The following is a 16363-nucleotide window of genomic DNA, read 5'->3' as shown; positions in this document are numbered from 1 at the left end:
TACCCGGTAAATTACGGAGATATTTACTATGGGAATGACAGGCTCAGGTGAAAGGAGAGATTGCGACGAGTCCTCTCATGGTAATAAACCCGCTGCTTTAACGACAAAGTGGCGCGATACCCAGATCAGTCTGATCGTGTTATTTTTTATCACCCAAATAACGTATTTATTTGTTGAAGCAATGATAAGTTTTCATTATCAATACTATCAGTAAATTGAAATTGGATGACGTGGTGCGAAATGTTAACAAATTTCATATTAATCATATAAGGGGGTGTAGCTCAGATGGTAGAGCGCTCGCTTAGCATGCGAGAGGTACCGGGATCGATACCCGGCACCTCCAACGTAACCTTTTATTATTTTTTCATTATTGAGTTTACAAATATTTACTTGTAAATTGTATTTATTATTTTTATTGTGTAAATTTCCAATTATTTCGAGTAGGTATTATTTAATAGATAACATGTTTATTAGTTTTGTATTACTTTCAAAGTAATTGTTTATTATGTAACCGTGATCAGTCACAACAATATACTCTACTTAAGTCAGATATGGTAAAACAGAATAGAAATCTACTTAAAACAACTTAAACAAAATGAATGAAATTAAGGAAACGACATCGACATCATCTGAACCATTAACAAAGGTATGCTTTTATTAATTAATTTATAGAATTATTACTAAATCTTGTTTTATCTTAATTTTAAAAGAATGAAAAAAAGAAACGACCTCGACCATATAATTCATTTTACAGAAGTAAACGAATTCGATGTGAGATATGTTGTTTTAATACTTATAATTATGAAAAACATGTTACAAGTAAGTTATTTTTCTGTTCATTTCATATTAGAGTAGTCGAAACGTACATATCTATTTCTATTGGATTTGTTTAAAAGGTTTGCGGCATCGAGAAAGAGTGTTAAAGTTTTTTGGCGAGAAGAAAATTGATCGTAAAATTATTTGTGAAGATTCATTGGCGAATTTAAGTAATATTCAAATTTCTATGATTATTCTAATATTGTATTTATGTATATGTTATATGTTGTATGTATTTTTTTCAAAATTTATTATATAAACTTATTTTTTCATCAAATAAATTTCGATTTTTGCCCCAAATTTCTTAGATCAGTTTTTTGTATTTTATAAATACGTATTTCGACTATCAAGTAGTCATCATCAGTATGAATTAGCTAATCGTAATAGACCTAGTTTTTCACATTTTGTTTTTCTTCTTTTTTTTTTTTAATTTTTGAGTTACAGGCTCTAATCGACCTATATTTTCATAAAAAAATTATCAAAAAGCATTTCTGTTTTTCATGAAAAAGGTATATTACTCTTATGTTACTCGTTGCTAATTTGGTGGCGCACTGTCCGCCGTCACGAAATCACCTGTGATGAATAAAAACCAAGATATAAAAATTCGTGAAATTTTCTATAACATACAAAATGTGCTATTTTTTAAATATCGAAATAAACTAGACAAAAATAATTTTTTGTTTATACATAGTCTAATTTCGTTCAGTTGGTGGCATTGGTCAAGTTTAGAGGAGGGAGTTTTTGCCGTTTGATTCATTCTATGGAGCAAAGACTCTATCAGTAAACTTTACCGATATATTCTCTGCTATGGAGTTATCTGTGAAAAATATAAAACAAAAGTTATTGATTTGCAATCGCATTTCTTTGTAATTTTATATTTGATAAACATCGTAGGCATTAGTAAATTAAATAATCCAAAGAAAATTATTTATAAAAATGAATTATAACAAGGTAAAAATTTATTTGATTAATTTAAATTTTGAATTATATGTGTTTTTTAGAACATTAATTATTTTTGTTCGGTTGGTAACAATGATCTTGTCCAAGAAATAAATAAAACTTAAATTTCGGCTCGTTTGTAATCTTATTAAATCCGTTTTAGAATTTTCTTGAAATTGGTGGTACTTTATTTCATTTCAAAATAATTTTGAAAGAAATGGAATAAAGCAACCGTATTTTCTTATACACAGTAACTAATAACCGTGCGTACATTTACTGTCAAACAGTTATTATCGAAATATCCCATTTTTAATAGTCAGAACTAATATAAATAAAAGTTTTAATTTTACTTAAACAAAATGGAGGTTTGTTTAAACAGAAAATACACTTTAGCTAATACAAATGAATAATTTTATGTGTTTGGTAATTACATTTACTTATTATTTTTCCTATAGGAGAAAGAATGGTTTTTAGAACGTATCGACCATAGCTGTTTTAGCAGACCAACACTGCCACAATTACGACACATTATCTCGGATGATCCTCGGATCAAAAAGTATTACCCATGTATCGAGAGTTCCAGTATCGAGGAAGCACGGTAAACACTAATTTTTAACGGTAATTATATTTTTATTGGAAACATTTGTCTGAGCATTTCAGATAAATTTTTACAATAAATAATAATTTCGTTAGTAACAAAATTTGATTGGGTAAGCAAATTTTTGTTCCTAACATTCTATCCCTGTATCCAGTTCTGTAATGAATGGTGAACTCATACGACCGTCACTGAGGCATTTCACCTCGCAATTTTATGGAGTAATGGAGCCAATTGACGTAAAATTTAGTCAAAACATCCAAATGGTCTCTTGCTATTTTTTTGTTAACACATAATATTAAGTTTTCCTTTCCCCGAAAGACGTTGAGTAACCTTTTTGGGAAATTTTTCTAGATTGAACTCTCGAAATTTAGGACTTCTGGTTTAGGACTTACTTTATTTGCTGATTTGTAATCAGCAATACGAAATTAGTTATGATGTCAAACTGAATATCCGTTCGCACTTAGCTGTTGATCAAAGCAAAGATGCTATTGCTAAAATAGGTTTTAATTTCTCTACTATAGAGGTTACATTTTTTTGTCAAGTCTTAAAATCTCTTTAGTTCAAATTGGAAGCTATAGTAGCCCTTGTATTTAAGGGAACTATTGGAGCTGGAAAACAGAACAACAATAAAGCTATGGTATAAATGGTTGAATTTTCTGTTTCTACGTTATTTGCTATAACAGTAGTATCTCCCCTTTTTAGTGTATTGTTCTCAAAGTTTTAGTTGGAGATTTCGTTCATAAATATAAAATGAAATTTCGATGGACACATTTAAAATGAAACGAAATTACGATGTTCTTTTTAAATGTTAAAAATTTAAGTTTCATAAAAAGCAGAAATAAAATCTTGAGTGTACTGGTTACGTGAAACTTAAATTTCATTTAAATTAATTAAATGAATGTATTTAAATTAAATAATCAAAAGGTATAGTTATTTTTTTGTGTTTGATTTTGATTTAGGACAGATATCGGTTTTTCCACTGGCAATTCTGGAGCAGAAAATAAATGGAATCATTTAAGACAAGAAGAATCGTTATTTTACAAACAAATAAATAATTCTACTGATAAACCTCAAGGCGATGACACTAACAAAATCAAGATTCTCGGGATGGAAAGCTCAGGAATTGAAAGTCCTGAAATCGATGGATTATTTGACGAAATAATGAATTGCTTAGACGAAGATGAAACAATAGATTTCACTAGTAACGAACCGAAGAGTGCGTTAGAAAGCTCCCGGCAAAAGTTAAAAAATTTATTAAATAAATCTCCAGTGAAAAATGTTATAGAAAATCCATTTCTTGCAAATACTGGGCCATCAAATTTATTAAATAAAGCTCCAGGGAAAAATGTTATAGAAAATCCATTTCTTGCAAATACTGAGCCATCATCAACTGTTGCTGAAAATGCGTTTCTTCCAAGGACTATGCCATCAGAAGCTGTTATAGAAAATCCATTCCTATCAACTACTGGGCCAACAGAAACTCATGTGAAAAACTCGTTTATTTCAAACGCTACATCAACAGGAACTATAGAAAATTCGTATTCTTCAAACACTGGGTCATCACAAGTCCTTGTAGAAAATCCATTTCTGTCAAGCCATGCAGTCGTCGAAAATCCATTTCTATCTGTTGAAGATAGTAAAAAATTATTTGATAAAAATAACCATGAAAAATTGGATAAATTTCGGAGCAGTCATGATCGAGTGAAGTCTTTATTAGCGAATGTTAATTTACCACCCGAATTGAAAAATTTTCGTGATCCAAGTAGTTTTGAAGAAAGTTTGCGCGGAAAGAAAAATACTGAACAATCGTTAAGAAAACAAGGTACCTATAATGTTTATTTATGTAGTTTTAAAAGTCATTTTACCGTTTTTAGAAAAATAAAATATATTTCTAAAATATCATTATTACAGATATATCCTACCTTGGAGCAACTTTACCACTAGGAGAAGCAGGTTCATTTCCTCGAGAAACTTCATTCGAACGGGAACTGCGTGGATTAAAAGCTATTTTAAGAGAATCAAAAAGTTCCACAACATTGGCTCGAAGTCGATCAAGATCAAAATCACCAAGAAAACGACGTAAAAGGTCTCATTCTAGAAGCACCTCTAGTGGGGATACCTCTAGGGATAGATTATCAGGCTCTCGAATATATCGAAAACAGAAAGCATCAAGATCTCGTAGTCGATCTCGTTCTACAGAACGTAAAAAACTTCGTAAAAGAAGTCGATCTAAAACTCCGTATTCAGAATTGAAAACACGATTTAAAAATTTCCAGCAAAAGCCAACAAATAAAGACAGTACTAAAATACTAAAATCCCGATGTAATTCACCAGTAACACATCGCTCTACTTCAAGAGACAGATTAGCGCGCCCTCGAGTATATCGAAAACGGAAAACAAGCTCATCGAGATCCCGAAGTAGATCTCGATCTTCAGAACGTAAAACTCTTCCTGAGAAGAAGTATTCAGAATTACAAAATCGATGGAGGAGTACCCAACCCGGTATAACAAAATCAATTTTGAAACCGCGAAGTAGATCACGTTCGTTAGAACGTCAGAAACTTCGTAAAAGAAGTCGATCGAAAACTCCATATTCGGAATCGAAAAATCGATGCAAAAGTTTCCAAGAAAAACAATCAGATATAGATAGTAAAACAAAATTAACTAGTCGATCTCACCTTCGTCCTCGTCGATCTAGAAGTAGATCTAGAGAAAAATTTCGTGATAAAAGTAAATCACGACGATATAGAAGCAAATCACCTAGTGGGGCAGATAATAAACGAAGGCTGTCTAAAAGTAAATCTTTATCACCTCCTCGTGAATCTACTGATAATAAACTTAAACAATTAAATGAAGAAAGTTCTAATTCTAATAAATTACAAATACCTTCGTTTTCAATAAATTATCAGCCACCAACGTCAGTAGAGTTACCACCTATGACACCAGTACTTCCACCGATGCCACCAATACCACCTATGTTAATTCAAACACCAATGGGACCAATTGTGCCAATGCAACAACAACAACCAATGGCGTCCTTTGATATTCCATCGACGAGCTGCAGTCAAGAAACAGAATTACCATCGTTCAACTCAGATGGAAATTATTTAAGGAATAATTCTTGGAAATCTACCAAGAAAAAGAAAAAAATACCTCATGAAGATATATATTGCGATGTGTGTAATGTATTTGTGAATACAGAAACACAATACAACTTACATGTAAGGAGCAAAAAGCATAAGAAAAAAGAAGAATTAATAAAATCGGTTCGAAGGAATGGAGGGATACTACCTACTCCAGCACCTGTCCCTCAAGTCAAATTAAGCTGTGAAGTTTGTCAAAAATATAATTTCCAAACTGTTGACTCATATAACAATGTAAGTATCAAAATTTCATTGCAACCATTTTAAATTATACTGCTCCGAAAAAAAATGGCGAACTTAAATTCAAACCTGTGTTGAAAATAACTTTGTTAACGCGATTTTAATAACTTCGCGATCTAAACTTTGAAATCATTCATTTTATTTTAATTAGTTTAATAAAATGTTTCGTTAATAGAATAAAATTTCTTTTTTCTAGCATATGATGTCAATCAAACATTTGAAAAATTTCACTGCAACTTTAAACGAAGTTTCTGAAATCAAATTATTTAATCCCGAACAACAATCCAAAACCACAGCTGTCGAAAGTAAGTTTAAAATAATATCTTATACAGATTTCTACAGGCGGAAAAACGACTGTAGAAAACGTCATTAACGCCTCAGATTCGAACATTCAAGTATCAGCATACAATCCGTCACACCGTAAATGTGACGTATTTCATATTTGAGCTATTTTTTTAAATCGTTAAATGTTAGGGAAAACACTTGTTATTAGGCTTTTTTAATTTTCAGGTTTCCAGAAATATTCAGAAAACGTATTTGCCAATGAAGCGATAGCTGTGCAAGTAAAAAAGAAAAATCAGATTATAGAAAATCATTGTCAACTGTGCGATGTTACAGTTAATTCCGAGGAGCAATTTGAAATGGTAGGTACCTTTTTTTTATATTTAAAATACATTCATGATACAATTATTTAATTTATCCAAAACTTTCTTATTTTGTAGCACCTAATTTCAAAGGGACACAGGAAAAAGTTATCAAAAGTAAATAAGTCAAAGGCAAAATAAACTTCAGTCTTTTTTCTTCGATTTAAAGGATCAAAGCAGTGAATAAGTGAGTATTAGTATTACCTTGTACAAAATATATTTAAAAAATATGATGTTTTGTATGCAAAAAAGTGGAGGTGCACTAGATGGCAACTAGATGGCAGCACTAATTATAAAATTTCATCATTTTTCGATTAACAAACTTTTTAACCACCGATTCAAAAAGAGGGGTGTTATTAATTTGATTACTATGTTTGCGTATGTCTGCCTGTCTGTCTTTTTGTGTGTCTATGACATCGTAGTTCCTAAACGAATGAACCGATTTTGATTTTTTTTTTAGTTAATTTGAAGTTAATTTAATTGAGAGTGTTCTTAGCTATATTTCAAGAAAATCCGTTCAGTTTGGACAACAAAACAGTATTTGTCAATTATTTGTTTAAAATAGTTTAAATGATTTTCATACAATCTTTCATACCCTTTTCAACACCAGCAAAATAAATTAGTTCAGTAAAATGAAGATTTAAACTACCATCAAAACGGAAAGCTACATGCTAAAAGAAAATTTTTATATTTACGTTTTCTAAATATTAAAAAAAAAAAAAATGATTTTGGGGGAAGTTTTTAATGTTTTTCTACCCCCTAAATAGAATTCAATATATTTTAACTATGTATACTTCAAAGTTATGTCAAAACGATCTTATATCGTAGGCTCCCTTTTTATGGTAGTTTAAATCTTCATTTTATTGGACTTAATCGAGTGTGTAGTTTTTTTGTCTGGTGATAAGTCAGTCAGTGAGTGATGATTTTATGGTAAATACAATTTTTTTTCAAGTAAAAGAATAGTTTTAATTTTAATAAACCTAAAGTTCCTTCAAGTTCAAAATTATTACGTATTGCCGGTTTTCCACTACGGTAGGTGAATGTATTAGACAAGGACACAGGGGAACATACTGGCAGTCTTCTCTCTCATTCACCATATCGCATCCACTTACAGGATAACAGATCCCTCGAGTTTTCTATGTATAATATTCTATGAATTAAATAGGTGCGTAAGTATGGTAGGCAAATCGGTATGACTGTTTCGATACAGTTTAAATTTTGTATCACGAATTTTGATGAAAACTGTGTTCCAAGCTGATTTTGATTCAGCGAAAATTCTGCCGATTTTGGTTATATTTAATATTACTGACGATGACGTCACTTTACTGGTATGATTTTTGAAACTTAATTCATATTTGTATAACATTCAGTATACACACGGTATAAAAATAAATGTATCTATCGTTATAAATATAATTCGATAAAATTCTACGATCTGTCATAACTGGCGCAGTATTATGAACGTGGTGTATGCGCATATTATAAATATAACACTACAGCCATTTTATATATGTCTAGACAAGATTTGAGAATATATATTTTTGTTGTAAAATATATATGTTATATTTTAATTGTTGTTTTGTAGTGACATAGTGTGTGATTTGAGAGAGTTTACGCGCGCCGGGATTACAGATCCGGCATGTGAGTTATTAATTAAATGTTGTTTGATCAAATAATTCAATTTTATTGAAAAATGTAAAAGACCTAAACGATTTTATATTTAGGGGGGTTCATATATAATATAGTGTCATTTTCAACAGAACCGTATCATATAAATTTTTATTTATATATTATATATATATTTAGTGGAGTGGGAAATATAATACCGGGCCAAACAAACTTTGCTCCGCCCTCCTCAATTTAAATTTCTTTTCCTATATATAATTTTTGTTTATAAAATAAAAATTTTCTTTTAAAATTTTTAAAAATGAAAGTTTTATTAATTTATAAATTGAACTGATATTTTTTAAGATGTTCAAATAAGAGTGTGATGAATAATGATCGGCCAATCTTGTAAATATAATTTTTTATTTTTGTTAATTTAAACAAGTTTTTATATTGTGATTATATATTATATTTTACTTAAATAATATAGAATGAATAATATGTTCATCCAAATTTTTGTTAGGTATTTGTTGCAAATTTTTATAATTTATTTTAATATAAAATTTCTATTAGCTTAAACTGTGATTGTGTGTTTTTTTATTTTAAATATATTTTTTGAAATTATAAAATATTTTATTTTAAAAATTTGCCTTTTTTATGTTATAATTTCTAAATTAAGTTTTGATTTTTTTTGTAATTGAAACTCTCAAAGTTGGTTTTTATTGTTACTATATTTAGAATAATATCAAAACTATATACAGAGTGGTTCACATAAACTGCTGCAAGTTTTATTCTATGTGAAGTATTGCTCTTTCCACGAGCCTGTGATAAATTAAATATCTTTCTTGTCATTCATATAGATTGGCAAAAAACCGTATATTCTCACCCATCGTTTAATTAAATCATAGCTTTGCTCTATGTCGAATGGCCTAAACATTATTTCAATTGGGGCTAGCAGCCTACATAAATCTATAACAATACGTGTTGGGTTGGACCAAGAAATTGATTGATTGAATTTAGAACAAAAAAATTCCAATAGATGCTGAAAAGCAGCACATTATTAAATTCTGATTCCGACATTTGTCGCTTCCATTTAGAAAACCTAAAATCTCATCTTACATGGTGTAAATCATTATTATTAAAGTGTTACTTTCCATCATGTTTTTATTTAAGATTCTTACGTAATAAAATGGAAATTAGTTATGTCCTATTATATATGGCATAATCATTACCAGTGTTGCCAGAAAAATTTCTACAAAAATCGCCGCTGAATGGGGTTCAAGTAGCCCAAAAACCAATTCTAGAGGGAACATTTAGCGGATTTAAAAATTCTGAAGTGATGAAAGTATCAATTTCAATTGTTTTCAATCACTTAGACAGCCTGATGCGCAGTACAGAGTACGCAACGACCGATGACTAGACTCCGTACAGATAGGCGCCGTAAATTCAACCACGGCCCTAATATCTCGGCATATGTGGTTCTTAGCGTCTAGTCTGTCACTATACCAAAACAATTTTCTTCCCACCCGTTAAAAATTCGCAACGCTTTATGTGGACCATCTTGTATGTACTCAAGGTTGCATTCAAGTATTTAATTTAAATGTATTCGAAATATATCCCAACGAATTTATAAACTAGCGAAAAAATATCTTTCGCTTTGAATTTCTGAGTATGATTATTTCACTCATTCCTGTAGTCGAATTTTAAAAAATATTTCTTAAACTTTTGGTGCTGAAAAGTCTCTAGTTACAGTAATTTTCGATAAGAGTAATCTGATTACACTTTAGTATGTTTTACTTATTTATTTTGATGCCTACAAGGTTACTTATGCAACTTTAAATTAAAAAAATTCGTAGGATTTGATTATACTCCGAGAAGAGAAATTAAAATTGAGATGTAATCTAACAATTACCAGACGTAGGATTATGTAAGTAGAATTAAAAAAGAATCATCAAATCATTCAGAAGATAATCCGGATATTTATCTGAGTTTGATGTGTTTTGAAGTTGGGTTCGAATCCCGATTGATTTATTTAATGTATGGCTGAGTCGTATTATGATTGTTGCTTTGATGCCCTCTCTGTTTTGGGAACATGGATGTTCCTATCTGAAATTTTCATAAATAGAACTTTAACATATCTAAATGTATGATATGAGGGAGGAAACTGGTCCCCTTTGCCGTTTCCCTCTTGATACGCCTGTGGAAGGTAACATCGCCATAGATAGAACTAACGAAATATTATTAAAATAGGAAATTGAAATAATTCTGGCTAGTAGGGAATCCATAATAGCAACAATTGTATTACGATGCAGCCATTTAAAAAAAATTTGGGTAATTTGTAATAAAATTAATGTGTAAATTAAATTTCAGTGCGTTACATGTACGTCTCAGGACGTGGCGGCACTTTACCTGGTGGTGGGCCATCATTAGGGTTACCAACAGGATGGGGTGGTGTTGTACGTCCACCCCCAACGGGTGTGGGGGTTGGAGCTGTTACAGCAACAGTGACCGCACCCGCCGATTTGTTGGCAACAATCAGTATGTTCGAACAACATGTTAAAGCCGAGCCAATGGGATTTTATGCATCGACAGCATTGAATCGTGATACGTCTACAAATAATCATAACGGTGTTAATTCTACGGATAATAAAGAACAACAACAGCAGTTAATCGCAAGTGTAAGTTGCGGTTTTATTTCTTTTTTGCCATTATTCTGAAAACGGGCCAGAACACATTTTGGGGCTATTAATTTAAAAAATGACAATTTGAGAGGATGAAAATTTGCATAGCCATGGACTTCTCTTTCAGGAGTCTGGAAAATGTATCCTGGTCCTAGAACTATTAAATTTCCTAGATTAGTATTTTAAACAGTGACCGTAAAAGTAACAGTTTGTTTTATTTTGCTAGAACGTTGTATGTCCATCAATTGTGCCTCCAACTACAAAGTCGAGTGGAGGTAGTAATCGCAGTGGTCATAGTCGAAGTAAACCGCAAGCGTGTAAAGTGTGTGGTAAAGTTTTATCATCAGCGAGCAGTTATTATGTACATATGAAGCTACATTCAGGCAATAAACCTTTCACATGCACATGCTGTGAAGCGGCATTTTGCCGTAAACCTTATTTGGAAGTTCATATGCGCACGCATACAGGTAATAATTTTTAAATATATGGTATATTCATATAATCGCTGGACCTCCAATCGAGAATTATATGATCGTATTATAACTTAAAAACATCGTGTTATAACTTAATATGATCGTGTTATAACTTAAAAACAATTTTTTTACAAATCCACTATGAAATTCCACTAAATTTGGGTCTTTGTTGATTTGCTCTTTAGCATGTATAAACTTTACCAATTCTAACCGATCAAATATTTAATTTTACCAAATTTAGAGCATATTTATCCACTTTTTGGATAGAATGTTTGTATTGGAACCTTGTATCCATCAATCCAAGAGAAATCCTGGTCGAGAAGCTGTGGGCTTTCTTTGTGGCCTCTGGCTTTGAGAGAAATGTATAGCATCATCTGCTTAAAATAGTATCTCTTACCCGAAGACGCCTCTTTCGGGTGACAGGTTGTTTTCATGAAAGACTCCTTGTTCTTGGTGGTAAGGATCCATTTGCGAGTATCCCTCTTATGTATTATTATTATTCTTCTTTTGGTCTAAAATATTTTCATTTTATTTTGCAGGTGAACGTCCTTTTCAATGTGAATTATGTTTAAAACGTTTCACCCAGAAATCATCGTTAAACACACATAAACGTGTACATACCGGTGAACGACCGTACGCATGTGATATATGTGAAAAACGTTTTGCTGTAAAAAGTTATGTAACGGCACATCGTTGGTCTCATGTAGCGGATAAACCGCTAACATGTGATCGATGTTCATTAACATTCACATCAAAAAGTCAATTTGCTATACATATACGAACACATTCAGCCGCCCAAAGTTACGAATGTAACATATGTGGACGAACATTTGTACGTGATTCATATTTAATACGACATCATAATCGTGTACATCGTGAGAATCCAAATAATACAAGTCAGGTATGTGTGCCAAGGACCTTCAGATCAAATGAATATATATTAAAAATGATTTTTTATGAAAATTTATGCCCATAAATTATTATGATCTTCATGTGTAACTATTTCTTAAGTAATCAAGGATCATGGGCGTCGCCATTCGATGCAAAGAGGGCGCAAGTTGCTTTATGATGTATGTTGCCTCTACCTACTCTTCCCTTGATTCCTCTCTTGGCATCGCCTTTGATTCTAATTACTCTAGAAAATCCAAAAATTGAGACAATTCCATAAAAAAGTCAAATCGTAAAAATTATAATTGTTTTGTTTTCAATTTGGATAAAAGTCCGTAGAGGAATGAGTTCCCAAAAAAACACGATAATTTTACCAGTTTAACCTGCAATTTTTAATTGAAATCGATGAGCGAAAATAAAAAAAAACAAGTTAGCTTGGGCATTAAACACATGAAAGTCGTAATATAAGAAACTAATTTCTACGGAATAAAAACACGTACATTTCACTAGGTAGCTGCCACGCAAACTCAAACGCAAAAGCACCAAGCACAACAAACAACAACAAACGATACCAACAATACCAACAATAACCGAACAACAAATAGTATCGCCATTAGTACATTCAATCATAATGCATCAGCAATCAGCAATGCAGTCATTGCAGCAGCAACAGCAGCAACAACAGCAGGCGCAACAACAGCAACAGCAACACTCCAACAACTCCACAACCTCCACCTCCACAAACACCAACAATCGCTCAGGTATGTAACAACAAGTACACAAATGTCACCAACAATGCAAGATATTAAATCACCATCATCACCAACAACAATCAACGGTACTGTCAACGGTCGATCAGGCAGTGCTGAAGGAGGCTCAGTCTCTTAAATATTAAAATTTATTCAGTATTTTTTAATTAAAAATGTATTTCAGATTTTTTATTTCTATGTTTACGACGTGTTATATTCGTTTTAAAATTAATCAATTTTGACGAAAACGTGTTTTCCTCGAAATTCATATTATTTTAGAAAGTTATTTAAAAGAAAATTAGAAAAAATATTTGAAATAGGTGTACGGTTTTTCGTTACGATTAAACCCATTCCCACAAAAATTGTGATACGGAATTGTCACATTATCTTGTCAGATATAATCTGATTACAATCGTAGGCGTTCCGAAGATCTTGTATCGCTTCAAAGACCCTCTTCAAAGCTTCAAAGAAAATTATTGTGGCTATTATAGGATACTGGCTAGGCGGCAGGTACGCTAAATATCTGGACCTGACAGTGTATCACGACTACTGCAGGATCTGTCGCAGTGAAGAAGAAGGAGAAAGGATGTCTCATCTTCTCTGACAATGTCCAGGACGGCCTCTCCGGCCTTAAGTCCGTTGACGTCAAAGCACTCCTACTGTTCTTAAACAGCTCTACCTGTTCATGCAGTAGTAGTCGGGGATGTGCCAATCCTTTTTCGGTACCACAACGAACACTTTGGTCTAAATGTGTCTTACCCCAGGACAGCCCCTCAAAACTTGATTACCGAAATTTCGCGAACAAAAATCACGATTTTTTAAATTTTGCACATTTTTCAAACGTTGTAGAGACGCCTAGTTATGGTAAACGTAAAAGTAAGTCAAATTGAGAAAAAATCTATTGCGACCTTTGCACTTGATTAAAGGATTCAAAATTATCACTTAATTTTAAAATGAATATTGCTCTAAAATTATCATTCTAGTCGAAAGCAAACAAATTTTTTATAATAAATTACAGAAATTTTATTTGCTTGAATGTTAATCTTAAATTTTATAGATTTTAATATTTTTTAAATTTTGAATTGAAGGATTGTTTTTTTAAAAATGTTTATTCATTAATTTTATAAAATAGTTATAAAGAATCTGATTTGAAAATAACAGAAATCATATTTCATTTGAATAAGTAAGTGAGCCCTAGTGGAAATATTTCTTCGATTAAATTTATTTATCGAGTTTCAAGCTAATGCCAACTTAAAAAAGGACAACCCTGTATTTATAATATCGTTCATTCTTTATTTTGGTTTCTTTTGAATAAACGTTTCACCTTTTTACAAAAGAATTTATTGGACAGGAACCAATCAGGAACTTTGTATTCAACTCATTCTGTTATTAAAAAACTCGGAAATGAGCTCGAAATCTTAGAGAATATTTGACTTATTGCGAGTTTATTAGACTTATTTACCCTTTTTAGTTTTTCAAAGGAAATAAGACTTTTGAAAAGTCTTATTTAAAGTTTTCAAGACTTTTTCAGAGAAATATTTCCATCAGGGAGATGTGCCATATCCATAAGTTTGTGTTACCAATGGATAACTTATTTCCATGAAAAATCCTAGAATTTTTGAAATTGTAGACAAATGAAATATGAGAATTTGTACTAAAAATTTTGTGATTATTCGATTGTTAGTTTGCTAAAAAAGTGTTTTGAAATAGACAAAGAGCGATATATATAAATATATTATAAAAAATGAAAGAAAATGACGTACTTATATATATATAAATATATATTTTATTTATTATTATTATGAAACAAATTATGAATATTTTTTAGACATTAATATCGCTATATTAATAATTAATTGCTATTGTAAATAAAAACAAAAACAAACAAAAAATAATTACGAAGTAGTAGTTTTTATTCAAAAATATTTAAAAATGAACAAAAAAAAAAAATAAATCAATACAAAAAATTTGTTTGTAAGCGAGAATAGACGGCGGGCGAAATTGAACAAAAAAAAAAATTAATAAAAAATTTGATGGTTGAACAAATTTCTGGAACTGATGTTTTTAGAATTATTTTATGCTTTATTTTAGAATCTTATCAACTTTGTGAATATTTTTAGTTCAAGGATTAGGAGGTCATATTAGAGGAAATGAAAATTTTTCTTAGTTATATTCGATATATGTCTTAGAAATTGATGAATTGGCATCAATTTGATCCCAAAGTACGTGAAATGGCCATGTTACGAATATTACGTATACTTTGACGTCAGTTTGACACAGCTCTTTTGTTATTTTTTAGACTATGATCATTCTAACGTCGATTTAAACGTACTTTTTTTACGAATGTTTGCTTAAAGTACTCAGTGCTTAATCTTGCTAGCTCGTTGAAATTAATATCCCCGTGGACAATTCTCCAAAATTACAAATTGTACGTTAAATTTGACGCTCGCGTGATCGAGGCCTAAGAAATTGAAATTTACTCTGTCGAATATCATATCATGGCAGAAATAAAACTTAATTAAGAATTCTTGATAATAATCTTTGTGCAATATGTTATTATTATTTTAAATTTAGACGAATGATCATTTTGTTTACATAACAAAAATATTTACATGACATCCTGTAAACTCTAGTATGACCTATTATTAATTGTTTGAATAATTGGCTAAATTCGTTAAAAAGCTTATCTACTCGTAATAAAAAGCAAATAATGACTTTTGTTGTAGTTCAGAGACAGTAACCTTGCATTCTCTGATCAAGCGAAGGCATTCCTTACATATATCATATCCCAAAGTCAATTATTGGGAGTTGAGCTTACTGGTCAACTTATTTAGAAATGTACGAGTGTTGGTTTTCTACCTAAAAAGTCGATTTAACACAAATACTAAGAATTAATATTTGGAGAAAAAATCCAAAATTGTACCCAGGTAGATTGACCTAACCTAACTTGCCATAACTCGCCATAAATTATTATTTTTGTTAAACTGATTTTTAAGGCAGAAAACCAACGGTCGTACCTCTCTTAATAGGCAAGGTTAATCTAACCTAACCTGAGGTTAACTAGACAATGGCTGTCCTGTTTTGGGACACACTTAGACCATAGCGCTACGTTGTCATACCAAAAGGAGGGTTGACACCGGCCACTACTCCTTGAACCATATGGAACTATTTATAAGAACAGCAAAAGTTTTTTCGACGTTAACGGACTTCTAATCGGAGACGTCGTCAAAGAAAGGGTGATTCAAATAAGTTTATCTCCTTATGTCAAGGGCCGAACAGTTTGAAAGAAGATGAGACATCGTTTCATCCCTCTTCTCATCGTGTCTAGCCAGTCCGAAAAGGTTAGTGAATTTAACCCTAGAAAGTGTAAGATCTTGTTCCTACATGAGATGATGATAATATTGGACAGCAATAAAAATGACTTGATTGAAGCTTGAAGTCCACTCTGAAATACGAATTACCAGATCGTTACAAGGGTATGGTTAAACGATGAGTCCCTACCTCCCAGGAATAGTTTTCAGAAAATTCACGAAATTATAGTTTCATTTCGATCTAAACGTGATATAGCGATACTTTGGTTATTAATA

At 31.3% G+C, this 16363-nt stretch overlaps 3 protein-coding genes and 1 non-coding gene across 8 annotated transcripts; all 4 read left to right on the top strand.

The window, feature by feature from the left end:
• Positions 1-270: 270 nt before the first annotated feature.
• Trnaa-agc lies at positions 271-343 on the top strand. The gene has a single exon. It is a non-coding gene; the product is annotated as a tRNA-Ala (tRNA).
• Positions 344-486: 143 nt separating this feature from the next.
• On the top strand, positions 487-1092 carry LOC123301785. The gene is made up of 3 exons (XM_044884683.1): positions 487-646; positions 711-819; positions 897-1092. Exons 1-3 carry the CDS (start codon positions 596-598, stop codon positions 1073-1075), a joined length of 339 nt encoding a protein of 112 aa, XP_044740618.1. The 5' UTR covers positions 487-595; the 3' UTR covers positions 1076-1092.
• Positions 1093-1729: 637 nt separating this feature from the next.
• Positions 1730-7039, top strand: LOC123301765. 4 transcript variants are annotated; one of them, XM_044884659.1, is made up of 8 exons: positions 1730-1767; positions 2211-2353; positions 3313-4175; positions 4265-5283; positions 5314-5730; positions 5933-6041; positions 6247-6380; positions 6459-7039. In XM_044884659.1, exons 1-8 carry the CDS (start codon positions 1753-1755, stop codon positions 6519-6521), a joined length of 2763 nt encoding a protein of 920 aa, XP_044740594.1. In that variant the 5' UTR covers positions 1730-1752; the 3' UTR covers positions 6522-7039. The 4 variants fall into 4 exon arrangements, with proteins under 4 accessions (XP_044740594.1, XP_044740591.1, XP_044740590.1 ...); XM_044884656.1 differs by having other exon boundaries at positions 4265-5730; positions 6459-6567; positions 6841-7039; XM_044884655.1 differs by having other exon boundaries at positions 4265-5730.
• Positions 7040-7899: 860 nt separating this feature from the next.
• On the top strand, positions 7900-13575 carry LOC123301770 (zinc finger protein 39-like). Of its 2 annotated transcripts, none has more exons than XM_044884663.1 (5): positions 7900-8021; positions 10356-10663; positions 10893-11133; positions 11679-12040; positions 12538-13575. In XM_044884663.1, the coding sequence occupies exons 2-5, from the start codon at positions 10364-10366 to the stop codon at positions 12913-12915; spliced, it is 1281 nt and encodes a 426-aa protein (XP_044740598.1). In that variant the 5' UTR covers positions 7900-8021; positions 10356-10363; the 3' UTR covers positions 12916-13575. The 2 variants fall into 2 exon arrangements, with proteins under 2 accessions (XP_044740598.1, XP_044740599.1); XM_044884664.1 differs by having other exon boundaries at positions 12542-12899.
• Positions 13576-16363: the final 2788 nt, after the last annotated feature.

This window comes from Chrysoperla carnea, chromosome 5 (assembly GCF_905475395.1).
Source record: "Chrysoperla carnea chromosome 5, inChrCarn1.1, whole genome shotgun sequence".
Classification (NCBI taxonomy): Eukaryota; Metazoa; Arthropoda; class Insecta; order Neuroptera; family Chrysopidae; genus Chrysoperla; species Chrysoperla carnea.
The sequence above is the reverse complement of the archived record's forward strand: the minus strand, read 5'-3'. Positions and strand labels throughout refer to the sequence as shown.